General features: G+C 33.1%; 1 protein-coding gene across 1 annotated transcript in view; it reads left to right on the forward strand.

Annotated features, from left to right (window-relative positions):
- The window catches only part of CEP170 (centrosomal protein 170), a 132288-nt gene that overhangs the window by 97047 nt on the left and 20142 nt on the right, over window positions 1–15099 (forward strand). Inside the window, exons 11-12 of the mRNA XM_044674980.1 lie at window positions 323–374; window positions 4902–5136. Of these exons, the coding sequence (XP_044530915.1) occupies window positions 323–374; window positions 4902–5136 (287 nt within the window). The remainder of the gene's footprint in view (window positions 1–322; window positions 375–4901; window positions 5137–15099) is intronic.

Here is a 15099-nt window from a genome sequence, read left to right on the forward strand (position 1 = left end):
TATATATATATATATATATATACACACACACTCTTTCAGAAGACAGCTCTCAGAAAATCCTAAATGAATTATTCTCCATACTTGAAGAATATCATTTGAATCATTTAATATAGTGAGACTTAATGTTAATTCCTTTACAACTTTTGTATCTTTTGTCACCAAGATCTTGTCCGTTGTTCTGCAGAATTGAGCCTAGAGCCATTTTGTGACTCTTGAGAAAATGAAGTTAATGATATTACACATAATCTAGAAGAAATTTGGTTATGAACTTTCTAGTGATAGAGCACATGTTAAAATAGTTTTCTTACCTTTCTTCTTGAAGGTGATGGAGATGAAATCTTTGAAATCCTATGGCATGTCTACATATGATGATTGTAATTCCTTGAGTAAAAAGGGGAAAATCCAAGTTTCTTGGCTTTTAGAAAAGAACAGCAAAGCTTTATTCAAATCAATGTGAAATCAAAATGGGCTGATATATGTAGATCTGGAAAGCAGAGCAGCAAGGGGTGTGTAATATTGCTACAAATTTACATATGTTAATTTAATTGTTTAGATCTTAAAATCAATAATTGGATCATTATTATTTCTCTACCATTTGTCATTGTGAGTAGGAAAAGGAAAATAATGACTTCGTAGGTTTCTTTACTTGGTTCTGACATAATTTGTTATTTATTAAGTACTTGTTATTAAAAATCTTTTCACTGTCCCTTAGATTTCAGCTTATAGTGCAAAACAAGCTTGGCTTTTTTTCACAGATTGAATAGCATTGCAAAATTGCTAAAACATATTATTTTTCCTAAACTTAGAAAGTAGCTTATTGATTCCATGTTATTTTCTTTTAAAAATAATTACTGAAATTATTATATGTAAAAAAGCTCAGATAAAATGTATGAATTGAATTATTAAGGAGTGGGCTTTGGTTTTCCTAAAATTATAATGATTTGGCAATAGAACAGTAGGTTCTTACAGAAATGACATTATTTTAAAACCTATAGAGCATATCTTGAGATGAGTTCATTATTTTTTGTTTCCTGATATACTGTGGGCAGCACATTGACAATAGAGGAGTGGGCTTAGAATCAGGAAGACTTATCTTCCTTATTCAAATGTGACTTTAGACACTTATTTATTATGTGACCCTGGGCAGGTCACTTAACTCTGATGCAGTTCCTCCTCTGTAAGATGATTTGGAGAAGAAAGTAGCAGACCACTCTAATATCTTTGACAAGAAAACCCCAACTAGAATCATGATGGGTTGGATACAACTGAAATGACTGAACAAATTATATATTGGAGAGTTATCTAAAACATCTTTGTTTGATTATGGCCTTCAGTTTAAATGCTGGTATAGATATTATTAACAGACATTGTGAATTACATATGTTTTGTCACTGAAATTCTGAGATCAACTATGAAGGAATTTTATTCCTTGTGCTAGTGTATAGTGCACACATATTTTTCTAAAAAATATTTAATCAATAGATGGGAATTTATATTAAAACCAAAGGATTTTTAACTAAAAAAATTAGTTTGTGATAATAATATACATATGTAAAAAAAATTAATAGTCCTTGGTAGTATTCTTTAGCTGTGGATCATTACATATTTATATGTTGAATAATATAGTATGACACTTACTATGATAAGAGACATGACATACTTAAAATATTTTTATACTAAAATAAAAGACAGATAAGCCACCAAGAAAACAAAAAAAAAGACAAAAAGCAAAGTCTTTTATGACTCCTTAGCATATCAACAGGAAGTAAATCTGAGGTCTAGTACTTTAGCAAAAAGAAATAATAACTTTTAGAAACTAACATTTCCACTGCTTCAATGCAAATATTCCATCTAAAAATCTCAGTATGCCCATGAAATTCAATTACTTGTCAATAAGCTTTTAAAATAGGTCCATCAAAAAATACAAAGTTGTTATTTCCTCAAATTGTTTTAGATAAGCACAGCAAACCTTAGGCAGGGTGGGGGGAAGTGAATTCTGTTTCCTAAATCTTTGGTAAACTCTCACTAGTATATGATATGATAATATTTCCAAATATAAAATATGGTTTGAAATGTTAAAAGATAAAAACCCAGCTGAATAGTTTTAAAGTACTTTGAGCATAATGTAAAGAGCCCTAGATTCAGCATCAGCGAACCTTTGATCCACTCCTTGTTTTGCCATTAGGTTATGTGACCCTATTTTTCATGTGTGAAACAAGGTTTGATAGATGATTTCTGAGGTCCTTCGAAGTGAGTCTGTTATGCTATAAATAGGCTTAGAGGAGCAGGTATAGAAATGGCTCTCTAAATTCTGGTCTTTGCCGATTTTCAAACTTATCCCCATCATCTCACTCCGTAGATGGGTTTTGCTCTCTCTTATTAATACTCTAGCTAAGTGACCCAAAGATAATTTCAGATTTGCCTTCATGGTACTACATGTGTAGTATGCAGTCAATCAGTAACCATATACTAAACGCCTACTAATGCATCAGTCACTCTTTTAAGCTTAGCTGGGGATATAGAGAAACATAAAAGTCAAATTCCTCATCTCAAGAAGCTCACAATCTTATGCATTCCATTACATCAGTATAATGGTTACTTAACTGCAATTTTTGATTGACCAGAACTCAATTTTTTCCTAATTTGCTAAATAACAAAATATTTTATAAGATATATTAAATATATATCTTTATGTTTGCTTCATTTTCCCCCTCCATTTTTTGCCTGTAATTCCTAACAACACTAATCTTAATCTTCATAGCTCTTAAAAATAAGAGCCAAAATTATATTTAATTAAAAACTGTTTATTGACAATCCTTACTTACTCAGAAAAGTACGTCAGGTGCAACTGACCAAGACTATCAATCTCTCTTAAGAAAAAGTTACTCTTTCAGCTCTATGGACTATTCACAATGTTTTTAAATTCTTAAAATAAATAAAATATATGCAATTAAAAGGAAAACAATTTTATTGAAATAAAACTGTATTTTTGCCCTGTGCAAAATCCTAGATCCCTTGACATCTATCCCACAGATGCCTGGGGTGAAGTCCATCGTCCCCAGGTTAAGAACCTCTGATCTAGAGGAATAGAGGAAATCATGATTTAGAATTGAATTTGAATTGAAAATTGAAAAGATGCTACTTGAGTTGAGCCTTTAAGGAAGAAATGGGCTTCAAACAAAGGAGGTAAGATTGGATCCCTTATATGAATGGAGGATAGCATGTTCAAAAATGGGAAAAGAATCTTAGTTTAGCTAGAGATGAAGGAAAATAGTTTTAGAGAAGATTATTAAAGTAGATGGTAGGTCCTGAATGCCAGAATTAGTAGCATACACTATTTGATAGACAATATGAAGCTATTGGAGGTTTTTTAATAGAGGAGGGATGTCCTCAGAGTAGTATGTCCTGAAATTTACTTGAAAGCAATGTGAAGGACAAATTGGGAACAAATAGGCAATAGAGATCTAATGGGAGGCTGCTATTATAGGCAAGGTGAAATATGACAAGTCCTTAAAGTTAGGTAATTAGAGAGGTGAAAGGAGGAAATATATCAGGCCAAATGAGTGAACTTTGTGGCAAATCAATGAATTCAGTTTACATTTCTTTAGAGAACTCAGAAAAAGATAAGATGGATCTGAAGACATCACATCACTCTCAAACACAGTCCCCATTCCACCTCCAGCCCCACCAAAAAAAAAAAAAGAGAGAGAGAGAAAATACTAACCTTGGAGAAAAGGAAGTACCAGAGGAATCCAAGGATTAGACTAATAGGTCTAAAAGCAAAAGCTAAAAACAGACTAACAATTCAGGTAGATATATGCTACTACTGTGCAAAACTATTGGATCTCAGGATGTTAAAATTGGAAGATACCTTAGAAATCATTTAGCCCCTCTATTTTAGACCCATGTATAGTGGCTTCTTAATATGAGAAAGGGAATTGCTATATAAGTGGATAATAACAGTCTTCTTCTTTGTTCTTTATCTCTGCATAAAACTACTTTTAAGTTCGATTTTTATATTTATAGAAGTAATATATCTATGTTAAATTTGGTTTCTGGTTTTTCAGGTGCTTCAGCAATACCATTTTCCAAGTGTATCACTAATCTTAAAAGTAGAAAGTGATTACCACTTTCTTTTGCTTTAACCCATCCCCATAGTATCTTATATCTTAAAAATCAATGGTTGTATAAAAACCCTGTCCTGAGTTCTGCATTTTGTAGGTTTTATACTATTATATATTTTCACCATGATTTCAGTGTCAAAACAGCAAATGTGAACCAAAAATCTTTTTTTTTTTTACTATGGATTATTGTATTATTTACCCTTTTAAAAGATTTATTCCAGCCTTAGCATAACAGGATGTTCAGTGATGGAGGTAATGTTTTTCTGCAATAGTTGCATAATTTCCACTACCAGAATTATGCACATTTCTCTGTTGGGATAAAAGGGTTATTATTACCATCTCCATGTTGGAAGTCCTTATAGCATGTGGAAATCTTCCCCCCCCCATCACCTTTTTATCATCATTTTTTATATCCATATTTTAAATCAAATGGGAAAAAAAAGTATTTTGTAATTAAATTATACAGCCTCATTACCTAGCTAGAATTTTAACAGTAGAGCTTGCTTATTCATTATCTGTTGAATTTTTCATCTGAATGTCCATTCACTACCCTCCCCAAACTCTGTCTTTTAGTCATTATTGTCAGTTGTTTTTAAGTCACAGCAATATAATTTCTTTAAGGAGTAATAGACAGATGGTTATTGTGAGGTATGTGGATAATAATTATTGAATAGTTGTGCTGTGTTTCTGTCATGGTGTTTTTTAAAGTCATGACTTTATGTAATTATCTTCAGATAATAACATAACAATTCTTTTTTAATAATTAAACTAATTTAGTAAATTCAAGATGGAGGCGCTTTCCTACTGATTATGCTTCCACCTCAGAAGATGAATTTGGATCAAACCGTAATTCCCCTAAACATACCCGTCTGCGTACTTCTCCAGCCCTGAAAACCTCTCGACTGCCGAGCACTGGTACAGCCACGCACACTAGCTCTTCATTCAAGCATCGAATTAAAGAGCAGGAAGACTACATTCGAGATTGGACTGCTCACCGAGAAGAAATAGCCAGGTTGGTTTCAAAAAGTTCAAATTTTGAATCTATCTTTATAACTTGTAACAAATGGCAGGGACATAGAGATACTGCTAATTATCGATACAAATTATATTTATCAGAGAACTCAGTTTCAGTGATAATTTTATTCTCCATACGGGCTTTTGTTTTAACTGCGGCTGGAAATAAGTGACTAAATTAATCACATTTCTTTTGGTTGTTCTGATAATATTTAGTAAAATGCGCCCCAAAGAGGCATTAGGGAGGAATAATCAAAAATTGTATACTTAAAATGACTACTTTCCTTTAACTTCCATAAGAAAGTATAGGGTAATCATGTATTACTGTTTGTGGGATAATTGATTTTGAGTTTGATACATTTTCAGAAATAGCCATAGAAATCCAATCTTATTTTTAACAACCTCTTCAAAATGTATAGATTTTGACCATTAAAAAGTTTGATTAATCTATTATAAACTTTAAAAATATGTTTTTATTTCAGTACTTCTTGTGATGAAAAACTTAACCTTTTATAAGGCAGATCATGATATTGTTGGTTAGTTTTAATTGTTAAAAATACCTTACGAGCCAAAATCTGCCTCCTAGTCACTCCTGCCTGTTAATTCTAGTTCTGTTCTTTGTGGTCACCCTCTCATTTCCCCATGAAAGCCTTTCAAATATCTAAAGATGTCCAAACCTTTAGAGCAGGGGTCGGCAACGTATGGCTCTCAAGCCATATCTGGCTCTTTCTACAGGAGCCACAAAGTCAATTTTTTTTTCAGGCGCTGTTACAGGAGTGCACTGTGAGCACTGTACGGCTCTCACGAAATTACATTTTAAAAAATGTGGCGTTTATGGCTCTCACGGCCAAAAAGGTTGCCCACCCCTGCTTTAGAGGAAAGGTATTTTCAAGAGAATAGAAGTAAGCATCGATATGAAAAAACATATAACTAGCAAAATTCCTGAACAACAAATTCTGAAAAATCATGGATTCATTCAATTAATTTCTGCCTTTTTCTGTGTTGCTACTCATTTTGAGGCTTTTGAAGTTGTTTTTTGAAGGGTGATTGTTTAATCATTTTAATGAATGTGAATTTGTCTAATTCACTTAATATTCATATTTTATATATACTGTATATGACTAAAAATACCTCTTTACTGTACAGAAACCATACATTTACAGATATAAAAATACATTATATTACTTAAGGCCTTTAGTTTAGTTGGGAGTGTGATAATTAGATTAAATCTACACTGCCCATCTTTAGATTTAATTAACAAAGGTGAAAACATCTCCATTTTGGGTCATCTGTAACCCAAGTGTGCTAGAGTAACAAATCAGAATTTACTGACTGCCTCGTGAGCAGTCCTAAGAAAAGTGTCTGTTGTGATTGGACACATAAAGTAAGAGGAGGCCACAGGAAGTGATGCAAAAGAGGCCCCTTTAAAAAGAGACCTCAGTCAGCTGAGCTCACTCTTCTGGTTTGTGACCTGACTTCCACATGATGAGTGTTAAGACTGAATCTTCCTGAACTTCTCTTAAGGAACTTCTCTTTCAAAGAGACTCTGTGACTGAAGCTTCATTCACCTCCAGGCCCTCCCGGCCTCTGGCCCTCCAAGTTTCCAGCCTTGGGATCAAGGCCAGATTTCCCTCTGCTGAGGGTTAATTAGATCTATCTGGATTAACTAGGGGATCTGAGCAAATTACCTACTGTGTTAGATTCTTATTTCCTTATTTCTTCTTCCTCTTCCTTTTGTAAATAAATTTCCATAAAAGTAATTTTAATTTGAGATTACTCTTTAATTGGGGATTGATAATTGTTCAATCCCCTGGCGACCTAACCTTTTAATATTTTAACCCAAAGCCCCCATTTTCCCCCTTACAGCAGGAGTCAAGTGAGAAAAGCAGGAGGAACACTATAAGTGGGAAACTTTGCTGCTATCTATCTACTGATGTCATCTTCCAGATAGGAATAGGAATAATAGTATTTCATAACTATAATTATATACTTTTTCACTTTTACAGTTTTGCACTTTCCTCACAACATTCTGTGTAAGATGACACAGTGGATAGGATGCCAGGTCTGGCGTCATGTCAATCTGAGTTCAACTCTTGCCTCAGATACCCTGAGCAAGTTACTTAACTGTTTGCTTCAGTTTCCTCATCTGAAAAATGGGTCTGATAATAATGCTACCTCTCAGGGTTATTGAAAGGATAAAATTAGTGTTTGTAAAGTGCTTTGCAAACCTGAAAGTGCTCTATAAAACTGGCTATTGTCATCATCATTTATAGCTAAGGAAACTGAGCTTCAGAAAGACCATGTTTTAATAGCACTTTGCAATTATAAAACTCTTTTATGTAAACTGGATTGTGTTTTATTTATTTTTGTATTTTCCCTTGTATAGAATACTACTTTGCACATAGATAACATGCTTGTATCTCTAAATCAATATCTCATACAATACTACTTTTAGTTGCCTTATGAACTTCAAAGAAATTACTTGAACTGGTCATATCAAACTAATTTTATTTACTTTTTTTTTTTAACAGAGTTACTACACTGAGAGAGGTATACTCTAGAGATAAAAGGTCATAATCTTATAGTCTAGATAGGTTTTAGAGCAGTGAAGGCAAACCTTTTGGAGATCAAGGGCCCAAACTGCAACCTTCATGCTACATGTGAGCCTCTTGCTTACTCTAGACAGGAGAGGGAGGAAGCACTTCCATTGGGCTCCTGGGCAGAGGGATTGGGTCATGTGAGAAATGTCCTCTGACATGTGCAGAGGGGGGAGTTGAGCAGCCCCCTCTGGCATACACTGGTACACATGCCATAGGTTCACCAACATGGTTTTAGAGTATCCTCAACCCCTCATTTTATAGATGAGGGCATATAATAGATGAGATAAAATGATTTGCCAGCACTATTTCTTTTTTTTTTAATTTAAACATTTATTAATAATCATTTTTAACATGGTTACATGATTCATGCTCCTACTTTCCCCTTCACCCCCCGCACTCCCCCCACCCATGGCCGACGCACATTTCCACTGGTTTTGTCATGTGTCCTTGATCAAGACCTATTTCCAAATTGTTGGTGGTTGCATTGGTGTGGTAGTTGCCAGCACTATTTCTGCATTATTTGATGGAATTATTATGTCAATTCAGAGCATCTTGAAAAGTCAGACACCAAGAGCAACCCTTTTAGATGTTATCATGCATAAGCAACATGGAACTATGTATTACATGTAAATAAAGTATTATCATGAAAAGTCTCAGAATGCTCCAGGTTCTGTCGTTGTCCCTCTGCTTAGTTAACATTTTTATCATTGGCTTAGATAAAAGCATAGATGTCATTCTTTTTTTTTTTTTAATTTTTTTTAAACCCTTAACTTATGTGTATTGACTCATAAGTGGAAGAGTAGTAAGGGTAGGCAATGGGGGTCAAGTGACTTGCCCAGGGTCACATGGCTGGGAAGTGTCTGAGGTCAGATTTGAACCTAGGACCTCCCGTCTCTAGACCTGGCTCTTAATCCACTGAGCTACCCAGCTGCCCTCAATTTGCCACCAATGACATAGATGTCATTCTTAACCAATTTGCAAATTACACAAAATTGGGAGAGACACCAAAGAACAAAATGTGTCCAGTTCTGAAAAGCACTTGATAGACTTGAATACTGGGCAAAAGTCTAATAAGATGAACTTTTAATAGAATAAATATAAAATCTTACACTTGTTTTTAGAATTCAAATTCACAGCTATGTTACTTGGGAGGAGGTATCATTAGAGAATACTTTTCTGAAAAAGATCTGGAAGTTTTAGCAGTCTTAACACTTGAACATTGGTCCCAAAGCTTGATTTAATATATTTTCTCTATAATTTCGGGCAGCATTAAGAAGTATGGGACCTAAGACTTAGAATATGATAGTTGCGTTATTGTCAGTCTTTGGTAGACTACAGTGAAGTGTGGGGTTGATTTCTGAGTTCCACATTTTAGGAAGATTGTTGATTAGAAGAAAAGCATCCAAAGGAGAGAAACCAGGATAAATGAACTGGATATTATTCCATCTAAGAATTAATTGGAGGAAATGAGAATTCCATTTTAAGCTTTATTATATTAATACCAGCTTTTCAATTTTATGGAAACAGAATCTTGCAATTGTCCAGAAGCTGAATTTTTTTTAATACTTCTGTTATTCAGTGTAATTTGTTTTCTTAGGAAATACACATGTGCTGAAGGCTGTGAGAAATGAAGATGGGATATGAATTAGTAGCTAGAGCACTAGATTAGAACCAAGAAAACCTAATTTTAAATCTTGCCTCAGACACTTATTAGTTATGTAACCCTGGGCAAGTCAACCAATCAATGCCTTATTTTCCTCATCAGAAAATGAACTTTGACTCAATGTCTTTTAAAATCACTTTTGCCACAAATCTGTGATCCTGTGACTATGCTTATCCAATATGATATCATCCTGGAATAAAGTCATTTAATCTAAAATATTAACTATTGCTATTTTAAAATTATTTACTGATCAGTTATATTAAAAATCTGATGAATTACATGTATTGGTTAAGTAGATTTAAAATGTATCAGTCATATTACTGAAGAACTCTAATCAAAGAAAACAAAACCAAAGAACAATAATAAGTTTTATCTGACAATGATGCAAAAAAAAATTATCTTTATGCCACTAGAAAATTAATTTCTTAGAAAATGAGAAACAGCCTTATTCCTTTAGAGTGGGTACCACTGTCACTAACAAAACTTGATACATTGGTGTATTGACTTTTACTGGGCAATAATAGCTAGAGGCAAGTCAGATAAAAGATTTAATTGAAGGAAAAAAGTAATGTCATGAAACCTCAGAACAGAATGAGTATACGAGAGATCAGTGAGTCCACTGTTGTCATTTTACAACTGAGAAAATTAAGACCCAAATTTTTATAATTCACACAATGTATTAGTGGTGAAACCAGAAGTAAAATAACATTATGAATAATTACTATCCTTTCATTTAAATGAATATATGACAAAACAGGTGCATTATATCTGTGACATTTCTCTGGTCTAGTAACCTTTCCAAAAAAAGGAATTAAAATTGATCTGATATAAATCTACCCTAGCACTTGCTGCTCATCATCCCTTTCTAAATTTTCGTAATCCATTCTAACAACACCACTGAGGGATTCATAATAAGATATAAGCAAGTCTCTTCTCACAAGGAGCTTATACTTTTTTTTTTTTTAAACCCTTACCTTCCGTCTTGGAGTCAATACTGTGTATTGGCTCCAAGGCAGAAGAGTGGTAAGGGTAGGCAATGGGGGTCAAGTGACTTGCCCAGGGTCACACAGCTGGGAAGTGTCTGAGGCCAGATTCGAACCTAGGACCTCCCGTCTCTAGGCATGGTTCTCAATCCACTGAGCTACCCAGCTGCCCCCAAGGAGCTTATACTTTAATTGAGAAGTTAAAATTATGAAGAACGATAAACAGTAAAATTGTATAGTTCAAATTCTAAAATGCTATAGGAAAGGATAGCAAGATTAATGATTCCTGGAGTAGTCAGGGAAAGCTTTATAAAGGAAATGGGACTATAAACAGTCAAATTTGTTTTAAGTTCTGGATAGGTAAAAGGGTGGGGCAGATCTTACTCTAGTATCCAAAGCAGGGAGGGGAGGTAAAGTTGAGCTTGTACATCAATGAAAAGGTGACATAACTGGAGGAGAAATTTTATCTTGGAAAGTTCATTTAGGAAGTATTTTTATTGGATATGCTAAAGTATTTTTTATAAATTGAAATTTTTTCTTATCTTTTATTCTGTATTTTATTTTTAAATTGTTTTCTCTTAATTTTATTTTTCATTCAAATGTATTCCATTTTGTTTTCAAGCTCTCTGCACCTTTCTTTTTCCTTCTCCTACATCTTTCCAATACACTTTTGTACAATAATTAAGTTATATTCTTAGAGGTAGGGGAACTGTGAAAGATGGAAGCGAAGTGAAAAGACCACAAAAGTTTTTCATTTTAAGTTTTTCTTTTGTTTAGTTTTCAACTTTCAGTTGAAAAAAGAAAACTTAAGATGAATTATAGAAATGTTTGAGTTTCATCTTGTATCATCTAGTGTTAAGTTAAAAGATTGAGAGTTTGATTTGCTGCCCAAAGGTGTTACTTGTTATGTTTGTTATTCCTCCCCTTCTTGTAATCTAAATGGTACATAACATTTTTAACTGGCAAGCTCTTCTTTTGATGGTATCAAAGAATATACTTCCTTCACTGTTGTAACTTGTACTCATTTCCTCAGGGATGTAACAAGCAAATAAAAGGATAAACCAGATTTTTTGAAACAGAATGCTTGCTATAAAATTCACTGAGCAATATAAGTTAATAATTTAAAATATACAGTAAGAATCTTAATGCAATTTAAAATCATTAAGCATAAATATCAATGAATAGATAAAATAAACCAGAGGAATACACCAAATTTAATATGCTACTGTGGTGGCACAGTGGAGGCAACTAGGTGGTGCAGTGAGTAGAGTGTTGGCCCTGGGGTCAAAAGACTGATCTTCCAAAGTTTAAATTTGGCTTCAGATACTTAGTAGTGTGATCCTAAGCAAATCATGTAACTCTGTTTGCCTCAGCTCCTCCTCCATAAAATGAGCTGGAGAAGGAAATGGCGCAAACCACTTCAGTTATCTTTAGCAAGAAAATCCCTAATGAGGTCAAGAGATGGATGTGACTGAAACAACTGAACAATAACAACAGTCTTTAAGTCTTTGGGTTACCAAGAGTATGTCATAATGCACTTCTTTCCTTTCACTATTTGTTCTTCAAAAGACATATAAAGAGAATGGTTGGTTAAAAAAGAAATATAAATGTTGGTAGAATATAACAGCCTAATTTGAATTTACATAAAGTCATCCTTGTGAACTGAAATTCAGCAAATATTAAGTGTAAAATATGCAAGTCATTGTGTTAAACTCCAGAGATACAAAGATAAAAAAAATTATGCAGTCCCTTCCCTAATAATTTGCATTCTCTTGGGTGGGTGGGGAGTCTGAGAAAGATCAGGATTTGACACATAAACAGTGTAAGTGTGATATAAGATATAATCAGATGGGATCAAAAAAGTAATCCTGACAGATTATCTAAGGAAAATTTTGAGGAAAGAAGAGCACTTTCATTTGCTTTTAGGAAATCAGGCAAATATGTCAAAATGCTATCGCCTTTATTTTCAAACATAGCCTTGTGAAATAGTTTGTTAGCTATCTGCATAAAGACTCTTGTCCATCTGAAATCCTTTTAAAAGTCAAGTGCATATGCCAAACTTTGAACTTGAAATAAGTTTTGTTGTGAGATTTCTTTTAAAAGTTGAACCTAAATTTATTCTTGAAAACTCTATCCAGGAAAGGTTAAAGGAAGTTCACTAATAAGGCAGAAAAATATATTCTGCTATCTTTTCCAACTAATCAAAAAGTTATTTCTTACTATATTTGCAATTTACAGTTAAGTTGTATTATCTTTCCAAAATTTCAATGAGTAAAATTTATAATGTAAAAATTTAAAGTTATTTTATTAGGGGCACAGCCAAGAACCTACACTAATGTCTAACCCTCATGAAAACTTCAGGCTTATCAAAAACTAAAATTTCTTATATAGGAAAAATGTTACTTTAGGAAGATATGTTAAAAATAAATGCACAAAAATGGAATCTTCCTTTTAAAAAAAAACCTAATCTCAGAGTACCCACAAAACATAATTTTAAAATATGTTTTAACAAACAGTTCTCAGAAAATGTATGCTTTTATATTGTATCATTTAAAAGATCTCTTCCATATTATAGAATGTTGATAATTGGCTTCAATAATGACACTGATTTTAAAGCATTACATATTTTTAAATGAATTCTAGGTCCTAATGTAATTAAGAATTCCTAGAATACACCTCCAGACATTTACTAGTTGTATGACTCTGAAAAAGTTCTTGAACCTCTGCCTCAGTTTCCTCATCTGTAAAATGGGTATAATAATAGCATCTCTTCCAAGTTGTTATGAGGATCAAATGAAATAATAATTGTAACATTCTTTGCATAGTGCTTGGCAAAAAGTAAGCCCTCTATAAATGTACTTACTTCTATCAACATTATCGTTTTTATTAATGAACAGTATATTCAAGTGTCAACTTTGAACTGGGAGTATTCAGAGTTAGGTCATTTATAGCATATTTTCAGTCTAAGTGAATGATGTTACATGTTTATGATTATTTGTACTTTGTATGCTTTTAAGAATTATTTTTTAGAAACGAGTTTTCTGTATTGCTTTTGCATCCTTCTTATTAAATTAAATTTTTTTCAATTAACAAACATCTTTTTTTTCCTCCTACCTCCTTCTGGCTCCCTCCCTTCTCCCCAGTTTGGGAAGGAAAAACTCTTGTAACAAAATGCGCAGTCGGGCAAAACAAATACATTGACTATATTTTAAAATTTGTCTCAATCTGTATCCTGTGTCCATTACTATATATATTTTTTTAAACCCTTAACTTCTGTGTATTGGCTCCTTGGTGGAAGAGTGGTAAGGGTGGGCAATGGGGGTTAAGTGACTTGCCCAGGGTCACATAGCTGGGAAGTGTCTGAGGCCGGATTTGAACCTAGGACCTCCCGTCTCTAGGCCTGACTCTCAATCCACTGAGCCTACCCAGCTGCCCTCATGTGTCCATTACTATAATGTCAAAAGCATGTTTCATTTTGGGTGCTACAAAGTTGTGGTTGGTCATTATGTTGATCAGATCTCTTTAGTCTTTTAGAGTTATTAGTCTTTTCAGTGTTATATAAATTATTTTCCTCATACTGCTCATTTTTGTTTTCATCAGTTCTTACATATCTTCCCATGTGTCTCTGAAGTTGCCCCCTTCATAATTTCTTAAATTATAGTGATATTCCATTACATTCATATAACATCATTCATTTAGCCATTCCCCAATTGATGAGAACCACCTTTATTTCAAGTTCTTTGCTCACAGAAGGAGCTTTAATACGTATTTATGCATATGTGGGTATATTTTCTCCTTCTTTGATCACTTGGATATCAACCTAGTGATGATATGTACAATTTAGTAACTTTTGGGCAAATTACTTTCAGGGATTGCTGGACTAATTCACAGTGCCTCATCACTCAATGGTGCATTTTAATTTAATATGCCCATTTTCCCATAGCCTCTCTCATCTTTATTTTTAAAAATTAATTTATATTTCCTTCATTAACTAATGTTTTGTAAGTATTATTTTGCAAAATTCTGCATAGGAAGATTTAAAGGGAAAATAGGCTTTTAGATAAACTGACACTTACCTGATGCTAATCTCATGAAGATTTCCTTTTATCTACTTAATTGGTTTATTGGAAGTACAAGAATATAACAAATTAGCTAATGGAACTAAAGTAGGAAAATCATATGACATCAATAATTATTCAGTTCCAAATTATTTTATTACTTTATATTCACTATCAATTCTTAGCTTTTTCATATGTTGAAGCATATTGATTTAAGTCTTTACAGCCTTTTAATCATTAATAGCTATTAAACATCTGTTACAGGAATTAGTCATCTTGAAGCTGTCAACTTTAAAAAATATTTTTATAACTGTATTACAAATTAATTAGTTTTCTCTGTAATTTTTTTGTGTTTTATTTCATATGCCCGACTGTATGGGACCATTGCATAAAAAAGGCTAAAAATTCTTGCTCCGTTTTACATATAGAACATAGTCTATATGCAAAGTGGACAATAGATGGAAATAAATTTTCCTTTTTTTTTTATGTAGCATTTAGCACTACCCCCTGATAAGCTACCTCAATTTTAAGATACTCTGTAGATCTTCTTTTTTTCAGAATCATAACATGAGTGCTCACTAATGTATTTACTTTTAGTAGTCATCTAGAGGAGAGAATTAGGTTAAAACAAAGGTGTTTTAAATCAATATTATGGTA

Source organism: Gracilinanus agilis, chromosome 4 (assembly GCF_016433145.1).
Source record: "Gracilinanus agilis isolate LMUSP501 chromosome 4, AgileGrace, whole genome shotgun sequence".
In the NCBI taxonomy this organism is placed as follows: Eukaryota; Metazoa; Chordata; class Mammalia; order Didelphimorphia; family Didelphidae; genus Gracilinanus; species Gracilinanus agilis.